The 10,000-nt window shown below is 53.5% G+C and overlaps 1 protein-coding gene across 1 annotated transcript; it reads left to right on the forward strand.

Annotated features, from left to right (window-relative positions):
- Positions 1 to 228: 228 nt before the first annotated feature.
- On the forward strand, positions 229 to 1,804 carry HOXC12 (homeobox C12). The gene is made up of 2 exons (XM_040234350.1): positions 229 to 829; positions 1,566 to 1,804. Exons 1-2 carry the CDS (start codon positions 229 to 231, stop codon positions 1,802 to 1,804), a joined length of 840 nt encoding a protein of 279 aa, XP_040090284.1.
- Positions 1,805 to 10,000: the final 8,196 nt, after the last annotated feature.

Below are 10,000 nucleotides of genomic sequence, written 5' to 3' on the forward strand. Positions count from 1 at the left end.
GAAGTCAGCGAATAAATCTGCCCCCGCGGTTCGTTCACTCTCACTCCCCTCTACTGGGTAAGGGGGAAGTTGGAGTTGGTGCAGGGTGGGGGGATTCTCTGTCCCCACCCATCCCCCTGGCGGCGGCGCCCACGTGAGCCGGACGGCCAATGGGTGGCCGGTGCAGGTTTAACTATGTTTAATGTCAGATAGCAATAAAGTAGAAGCTGCCGGTCGGGCCCCGCGGAAATGGGCGAGCATAATCTCCTGAATCCCGGGTTTGTGGGGCCGCTGGTGAACATCCACACGGGAGACACCTTCTACTTTCCCAACTTCCGCGCGTCTGGGGCGCAGCTGCCCGGGCTGCCTTCGCTGTCCTACCCGCGCCGCGACAACGTGTGCTCGCTGCCCTGGCCGTCGGCGGAACCGTGCAATGGCTACCCGCAGCCCTACCTCGGCAGCCCGGTGTCTCTCAACCCTCCTTTCGGCCGCACGTGCGAGCTGGCGCGCGTGGAGGACAGCAAGGGTTACTACCGCGAGCCGTGCGCCGAGGGCGGCGGGGGCCTGAAGCGTGAGGAGCGCGGGCGCGATCCCGGCCCAGGAGTCGGGCCCGGGGCAGCGCTGCTGCCGCTGGAGCCGTCGGGGCCGCCAGCGCTCGGTTTCAAGTACGACTACGCGGCAGGCGGTGGCGACGGCGGCGCGGGGCCCCCGCCCGACCCGCCCTCGTGCCAGTCGCTGGAATCCGACTCCAGTTCGTCCCTGCTCAACGAGGGCAACAAGGGCGCCGGCGCGGGCGACCCCGGAAGCTTGGTATCGCCTTTAAACCCCGGTGGCGGGCTCGCGGCCAGCGGTAAGGACCTCGGCCCACTCCGGACGGGACGTCTCACTCGGGCGGGCAGTGTAGGACTGAGCTAGGGCCGCTTAGGGTGACAGACTGTGCGGTGAGGAAGCGCTTCTTTAAAAAAAAAAAGAATTGGGGGGGAGCCCTATAAACATGTAAATATCCCCATAAAAGAACTAGAGAGATTCTCTTTTTGCTTGACTTGCAGCCGGAGGGGGCAGGGAGCTCCGGAGACGGGGGATTCTGACAGACTTCCAGGCCTAGGGGCTGGGGACCCAGAGCATGATCCCTGCCTGCCCAGGGCCTCTCTTTCCACCTTCCCACAGGCCCCCATTCCCTACTTTTTTTTTTTTTTTAAAGAAAGGCCAGTGAATATGGTTTACTCTTGTCACTAGCTCATGTCTGTTCTAACTGATCAGGGACTCCATTCTGGAGGATGTGAGAGGAAGGGGCCAGGATATCCTGGAGAAGAGATTTGAGGAGAAGTGAGAGGATAAGAATCTAGAAGGTTCTGGGATGCGGCACTGAGAAGTAGGGTTGAGGAGGCCAGGAGAAAAGAGTGAAAGGGGAAGAAGAGATTGATGAAGGCGGAGGATTTGGTGGGGATGGGAGTCTTTGAAAAACGAGAGGAAGAGCCTCCTGTGGGTTGTTAGGCCAAGGTGAAAGGGGCTTGGCAAAGACTGAGGGTATGGGGCTCGTCATCTCTTGGTCCTCTGGTCAACCCTGCTGGTTCGTCTCCACCCAGGAGCACCCTGGTACCCGATCCACAGCCGCTCACGGAAGAAGCGCAAGCCCTATTCGAAGTTGCAGCTGGCGGAGCTGGAGGGCGAGTTTCTGGTGAACGAGTTCATCACACGGCAGCGCCGGAGGGAACTCTCAGACCGCTTGAATCTTAGTGACCAGCAGGTCAAGATCTGGTTTCAGAACCGCAGAATGAAAAAGAAAAGACTTCTGTTGAGGGAGCAAGCTCTCTCCTTCTTTTAGGGGGCCAAGACACGGGTGCCAGCCCCAGACTGAGCCTGTCTCTGGCGGACAGCAAGAGGGGGTGCTGCCTGGGACACAGTCCCCGCTTAGAATGCCAGGCATCTCTTGCAGGTCCTCCCTGGACGTCCTCTTGTCTCTTTTGTTCGTGGTTCCCTCCCACACACCCCCAGCAGACCCTGCCAAGTCCCAGAGACAAGGGAAGAACCCAGCCAGGGAGAGAAGAAGCCCACAGCTGCAGGTAGGGGGTAGGGGAAGGGAAGGCTGAGGCCCTGGGGAGGGGCTAGTTTGACCCCAGGGATGGGGGCTTTGGGCCTCCGGCTGAGGATCTGGAGGTAAGGTGACTAAGATGCCCCTCGCACCACTTTCCTTCCATGGTCTTTGGTCAGTCTGCCTGCAGGAGGAGGCCAGGGTGGGGACAGTGGGGCCAGTGCTCTCAGAGCTTGCAGTTGTTGGGTTAGGACTGGCCAAGAGGAGGGAGTGAGAGTAGAGTATCAGCAGAGATTGGGGATGGGGTCAGGGTGGCTCTGGGAGGGCAGGAGGAAGTGGGGAAACAGAGGAGGAAGTGTGGTTTGAGAGAACAGAATGGTCAGCAGTGCCTAAGTCCGGTGGGGCCTGGGTCCTCCAGGCCTGGACGCGGAGCAGGCAAAGGCATGAGAAGGCAGGAGCATTTTGCCGAGCCGGCTGTGGACGGGGCGATCATCAGCCTTAGGTCCCCTTTAGAGCAGGCTACCCGAACGCACCAACCGTGCTCCTGGTCCTCAGCCCCCTACACCGAGGCCCCTGCGCCCATTCGCTGACAGGTGTGCCGCCATCCATTCTCCCTACCGTCCAGGCGGCTGCGGACCGGAAGCCGCAAGAGGGGAATTGAGAGCTGAGCAGACGCAATCTCAGGTTCAGTAGCCACCCCAGGGACCCCCACTTGGCTCTCTGGGAAACCCGGGAGGCTGTAAAAGGAGCTGCGAAGCGCAGCATTGATTGGCCAAGAGAGTTTCTGGCAGCCGCAGCAGATCCTCTCTTCCCGCTGGCGTTCATGGTCACGGCCGGCCGCAGGCTGGACCAGGATAATTTATGAGGCGGGAGGAGAATCCGCCCCTAAAAGGGGCTACCGGCCACAGAGGCCCCCTGCTCAGCCCGGGTTTCCCAGGCTGGTGACAATGAAGGAGGTGGGCGCTGCAGCCCCCCACCCAACTCCTTTCTCTCTTACCCACCCCTCACTCCACCCGCTCCCCAACGTCCGCCTTTTGTCTGAAGATCCGGTGCCTCTGCCCCCAGGCCGAGGAGCCATGGGTTAGGAGGACCAGAGGAAAGGGAAGGGCACATCCCCAAAACCCACTGTAGGCCAGAGAGTGGCTTCACCCACCCACCGAGAGCCTTTTATTCATAGCCCCCTTCCGCCGAGGCCCCACCCCCATCTGGGTAGATGCCAGGCTGAGCTTCGGAAAGAGAAGCAGTGAGGGAGCTGGCCTGCCTTCTTGCACTCATTTTTATTCCTCTTGGTGAGAGTCTCTCACTCATCTGCTGACCCAGCCTTGACAGGAGGCAGAGAATGAGAAGCCGGGTGGGGTGGGGGGAAATCATGGGAGTTAAACCCAGCCTGATAGTGTGAAACTGGCCTGCTTGCTTGGAGCTCTTACCACCTGGGGAGAGTCTCTCCTTCCACATCCTGGAAAGGCAATCCACAGGGCCCCCCACTCTGCCACCAGCTTCAAGGCCCTGCACAAGATTGTACAGCGGCATGGACAAACAGGCACAGCTGCCCAGTACACCATTGGGCCTACACCATTCTGACTGTATTTGCAAGCGGGCAGACTCATAACCCCAAATTCAGCCCTGCAGAGTAGCCTGTACAATCACATACCCCCATCCTCCACTGGGCACCTGACACATTTCCCCACCAACAGTAACCTATGTACAAATTTGCAAAAATCACTAGGCTTCCAGCTTGTCTTCGCACTCCCCTGTGGGCTGGACCTGGGTGTGAGGCACTCCCCTCTTTGCCAGGTCACCCATCTACCCCTTCATTGAGCCCCTCCTGTGACCTCTTGGGCTCTGGGGTGCTGGGTTTGAGCTCCACCCCTCCAGCCTGACTCTTACAGCTTCATAGAGAAGAGAGACCAGAACACTCCAACAGGGGTGGGGGAACAAAGATATGCAATATTCTCTTCCTGTCGCTTTAAACTTCTGTGAGCGTCTCTGTTACTCTGTGTCCTCCTCTGTGTCTGTTGCTAGTACCTAGAGTGACCCTTGTGGGTAGATACCCTTTTTCCCTCCTTCCCCAGCTCTCTCTAGTGTGCTGTCCTATGTGGATGTCTGTCTCTAGCACGTTTTCCCTTTATATTGTCCTTGTACAGAGTTGCTTCATCATATTAATAATAATTAAAACATGATGGTATGATGATGTGATTTTTTTGAGAGAAAAAATTTTAAACTGGCTCCCTACACATGGTCTCCTCTGCCCAGAAAGAATGGGATCCCCAACCTCCTAGCTGTTCACCTACTTTATTTTCTCCAGCTCAGATGAATAATAAAAATAATAAACCTACAATAATAAAGGAAGAGCGGTTGCATGGGCAACAAAAATATACGAGCAACCAAGATCTGTTGATGAGCTGCCATCTCCAGTCCTAAGCAATTACTAGCAGAAAGAAAATTGAGGGATGGTAGATGAGTGGGGAGGAGAGTGATATCTGAGGAGTCACAGGGTTGTACAAATCATGTGGACAGCCTGGGGGAGGCTGACACTACCTGTGGGACCACAGAAACAAAGTCTGAGCTGCAGGAACTCCCAGAAGTGAAGCCAGGGTAGGAGATGGGATGGTGAGAGTGCCATGGGGTATAGGGCAGGGGCTGGTGGGTCCACACTTCAGCTGTATGGTTCTAGCTCTGTGGATTCACTGTGAGAGCACATCTGGTGCACTGTCAGATGACTGGACAGGGTACTAAAGACTGATTGAAGCCGGTGATATACGCTCCATCCCTGTCAGCCGTGGTCCCCTTCAGGTCATGCTAGAGAGGGGCTCTGGTCTGGGCCAGAGTCTAGTCCCAGCTGGGCCCACGAGTCCTCTGCACCTCTACCTCACTCCTTCCATATGGATGAAGGGACACCCTCCCTCTGCCTCCACCACCCATGAGCCTCTGGTCCCCAAGTTTCCCTTTCTTACAGCCAGGCTCCAGTCACGAGTCTTCTCCACATTCCCCCTTCACCCTCCTAGGCCTGCTCCAGAATGGCAAGAGCCCCCCGAGAGTTCAGCCTCCTGAGCCAGGCCTCCTGCCCTGAAATCTTTCTTTCTCTTTCTCTCCTCCTTTTCTTACTCCTGCAACTAGAAAAAGTACCAAATTCAGACCAAATCCCATCCTCCCTTTGCCCCAATCCCCTACTGAGTGTGCATCTGAGGGGTTCAGGCAGAAAGGAGATCCCAAACTTTGGGGGTACTTATATAAAGGGCCCACAGAGTTCAGGGGAGGGTGGGGGCTGGACAGCTTCTGGAAGCCTTGAGCTGGGTGTGGGGAGGGACTGGATTGCTGCCCTTAGGTCTAAATAAAGGGTGTGGGGGGGTCCTAAATCCCAAAGAGACTATCCTCTTCTTAAGCCACATCTATACAGGGAGTTAACAGAGAAAGCATTTTTGGCTAAATAGGAAAGAAGGGAGGTCAGGAATTACTGACCTTCAACTTATTCCCTTGATTTATCCCCAGAGACAGTGAAGATCTGAGAGAAAAGTTTCCTTGTTGTGTGTTGTCTATGCAGGCCCCGAGACTCAATAACTGGGGAAGCTGTTGGGGAAGAAGAAAACACTATAACCTCTTCCCAATGGCTAAATAACAAGTCCTTGGCTCTCCTGGACAAACGGAAGGTCATGGTTGGAGCTGCAACCTAAATAACCCAGGGTGCAGTTGAACTCTGTATCTGGGCAAAGACTGCATCTATTTTGCAATTGTTTGTCTGGTTTAAGCCTTCAAACTACAATTTACTCCACTGATTTAAGACAAAGCATCCTGTGTCTGTAATTGGGTCTTGAGGGACAGGAAAAGGGGAGAGTTATCTGGATAACTCAGGTAAAAAATAATTTTACTGTTGTGTATGTATAAGCTTATACCACTCAAATAAGTTGTGTATTTGGCCCTGATTATCACCCAATTCTACTCCACTCTGCGCTGCGTAGACGCAGCTTAGGGTATTTTAAGCCACTATCAAACGGACGGGAGATGGGCCCGGCAGCCCTGGTTCTGCGGATGCTAATGCAGCCGGAAACCCGGCGAGATCGATGGCACAGACCCAGAGTCAAGCAGGGACCGCCGGCCCCATCTTCGAACAAAGCAAACCCCCGGGACCTTGGGTTCCGACCGGCCAGAGCGTCCGCCCATCCTCCCCGCCATTACCCGGAAAGTAGGAGAGGATTGTAGGCCCCCGACCGGTGTGAGAAACGCATACTGGCGCCCCCAGCCCTCTCTGTGCGGCGGGGACACGGAGGCGCCGAAGGTCCCAGCGTAATTAAGCGCGAGGTGGGCTGCAGGCCGAGGACCCCACCGCCGCGTATAAGCCGAGTGTTTGGCTCGACCGGCCGCCCTACGGTGTATGCCTCCGTCGAGAAGGAGCTGCCGATTTTCCGCGGGGAAGCGTGCGTCTCCAGCCCGCCGCCACCGAACGCCCCGTACCACGGCAGCCCGGCGCCGAGCTAGCGATCGCCGCTCGAAGCGAGACAAAGACCCGCCGGCCGCTGGTGGCCGACACGGGCTCCTGGCCGCTCGCTCCCCGCCCCGAGTCCGGAGCGCTCCGTGCCCCGGCCCGGCGGACAGGGCTCCGGGACCTCGGTCCAGTTCCCCAAGCGCCTGACCCGACCTCGGTTCCGGGGCTCCCGGGATCCCAAAGAGGAAATACGGTGCGCCTCCCAGCCCCGGCCCCGCCGCCCCATGTAGCTGCCAGCCCAACCAACAGCGCCAGTCGCCGCCCGAGGTCCGCCGGCCCCCGCGAATGACGGGATGACCCCTGCTGGCCGGAGCCGCGGAGACCGCCAAGACCCGGACCCGCCCAGCTGATCAGCCCCGAGCCCCAGCCCGGGGAGACGCTCCGTGGGTTTGTGGGTGACCTCAAAGAGCAGTCTGAGTCCCAGACGCTGCCAGGCTGCGGGAACCAGGCCTTTCTCCCAAATGGCCTCCCTCTGCTGGGCACGCGGCGTCCGCACAGCGGCGGCCGGCCCTCCTGCTGGGCTCCTCACCGCTGGCGGATCTGCCTCAGGCTCCTAAATAAAGCCTGTGCCGCCCCGCAGGAGCCTGGCACCCGAGGCTTGGAAGAGATCAAACACAGAGAACCTTTAGGCAGTGCGACCCAGCCTGTTGCCTGGGGGTGACTTCTCTCTGACCGTGAGTCGCTTCGTTGGTACTCCGAGACAAGCCTTTGGTTTGTCAATTTTCATGATATGGAGTGGAGAACTTCAAGGACCGGTCTGTGCGGATGGAACTCACTGGCAGTTCTTGCTAGAAAAGCTCCCTGTGAAAGATGGTCCACATTCGGAGCAGGGAAAAGATGTTCCACAAGATGTACGCCTGGACATACTGCCCACACAACCGACATATTGAAACAATCTAAAATGCACAGAGATCTATATTACATGTACATTCTGGCAATGGAAAATATATTTTTCTAGAAAATATACAAACGTAGGCACTCATCTATTGTATGGGAAAGCCACCTCCTGAAAAAAAATTACATATAGCATGTATGTCCATCATATATAAAAATTCATTTACATGTATAAACAGTACAGTTGCGCAGCGCAGGGACAGTACAGTCCTGCACCAACTTAGATACATGAGTATATACACTCTAAAAGCCATATAAAATCAGTATATGGACAATGCATCCAGATAATAATTATAATATTAGATATTAACAGTATTATCTTATTAATATATCCACATTTTAAAACTTCATGGAAAATATATCATGTTATTATATATACACAAAGTGCATACCAACTCAGTACATGAAAAATATATTCTGTGAATTACATTTGTATACATGTTGTATGTGTACCAAATACATTGAAGTACATACTTTGGGTTCACATAGTATTGTATTTGTAGTATACACTTCTCTGCCAATATTAAAAACAGTATCAGGAGGAAGCCCAAGCATTAGCAATGACATTCCCCACAGCAGAAGCTCTTTTCAGTCCTTCTGAACTTTCTATTATTTCTGTCTTTTCAAAACCCCCTCTACATCTACATGGATTATTTATATCAGTGGTCTCCTGTCTCTGTTTAACTGTTGCCTCTCTTGTTTGAGGTCAGGGTCTATATTTTGAGCCCTAAGTCCTGTTTGCAGCAGGGTCTAACTGCACAATCATGCCTGCATGGAATTAGCATTGTCTAATTACTTTATCCCTTCTATCTTAGCATTTGTTCTTCTGGACCTACTGTAAATATCCAGTTACTCTCGTTTGCCAGAGTGCAGCAGCCAGGAGAGGTGTGTAACAGACAGGTTCTGAGTGTGTGCTGGGCATACAAGGGCTCCTTGAAGGGTGAGAATTAACTTTTTAAAAATTTACTTTCAAAATTCAAGTCTAGGAAGCAGTATGAAGTAAAGACCGGACCTTGTCTTCTATGCTCCCCTCTAATTCCATAGCAGCCCCACTCTGCCCAGCCAACCAGGAAGAGGACTCTGGCCTGCCCAGCTCCTGGACTCCACTTTCCAACTTCAATCTTGGCCAGGTCTATCCAAGCAACCAGGAAATTTTATCCCATAACCCAAGTTTTTCTCAACAAAACCCACTCTCAGTGCTTTTCCAGAGGCAGTGATAACTTAAAGCATTTTAGGGGGCTGAGCAAATTCTGATTTGGTCTCCTAAAAATGAGGTCCACTTGGGTCCTTCTTTAGTAGCTAAAAATCCGGGACTATCTGACACATACCTATGGAAAAATTCTTTGAGAGACAACACACTCACACCCAGCAGAGATATTGTTTATGAGTCAATGGGTTCCGTGTAGATGCGGCCATATTTTACTGTCCAAAGGAATCAATTAATTAGTGCCTCCCCACTCCCCACACCCTCCACTTCTTGGCTGAGCCTGCCTGAGCAGCGGAGATAGATGTACGTGGCCAGCTCGCTGGTCTTGTTAACAAGCCTCGTCATAAAGATGGAGATGATAAGAAGAGCAAGGAAGCCCTGGTGGCCGTGAGGGGGGACTTCGAGGGCCCAGCCCAAGGGTCTGTGGGGCAGCAGCAGGTCGGAGCCAGAGCGATGCAGGAACCAGAGCCATGTAGGACCGAGGATCGAGGAGGTGATCCGAGACCCAGATCACCGAGTATCCGGTGTATCCAGGGTTTTTCCCTTCTAGGGCTGAAATGCTGTGACTCGAATAATTCCCTCTCCCCTCCCCCCTTCTTGAGTTTTTCCTTTGAGTTTTCCCTTTTTAAAATCAAGCCTCAAATTTTAAAAAATTAGAAAAAAAATAAAGATACATAAACCTCTGTCCATGAGTGCCTGTCTTGCCCTCCACCACGTTTGTTCAGGAACCTGCCGCTTTCTCCTTTCCCCGCATTTCTCTGCGTGGTCCTTTTTCATCTCCGTCTGGCGTTCTCTTCCCTCCTTAGGCTCGCTCTCTGGCTTCAAGCTTGCTTTTTCTACCAAGTTGATACTGGCTCAGGCCAGTATCAATGAACTTGTAAAAATAATAATACAGATACCCCTGCTTATCTCTCAGCAGAGTAAACACCCCTAGATAAGCCCAAAGGAAAACAAAAAACAAACAAAAACAGCAACAAAACATTCCCCTCCCCCCCCCAAAAAAAAAACCCTTGGATGTAATTGCTGGTTTGGGTTGCAGCACTTAATTCTGTTTATTCTCACCAATGTGGATACTGAACAGAGAGATATTGATATTAGTAGGCAGGGGGGAATTAATTTTACTTTTATAGTCATCTATTAAGAGCAGAGAGGGTTCTGAATCTACTTTAACGGGACCAAAAGGGGGAGGTGGAGAGAGAGAAAGGGAGGGGGAGGGGAGAAATATGACTGAAGGCAAACAAAGATCTTTGCCTGAAGAAACAGTGTAACACTAGACAGAACTATAAAGTCTAGGAATGTAAGAACGCAGGCTCTCTCAGCTTCCCCCATTTGGAATCCCTGTCCCTTGCACTTCCTGCTGAAATCTCAACCTGACTACCCAGCAGTATTCCAGGAAGGATTCATGCAA

This window comes from Oryx dammah, unplaced genomic scaffold (genome assembly GCF_014754425.2).
Source record: "Oryx dammah isolate SB20612 unplaced genomic scaffold, SCBI_Odam_1.1 HiC_scaffold_29, whole genome shotgun sequence".
Taxonomy (NCBI): domain Eukaryota; kingdom Metazoa; phylum Chordata; class Mammalia; order Artiodactyla; family Bovidae; genus Oryx; species Oryx dammah.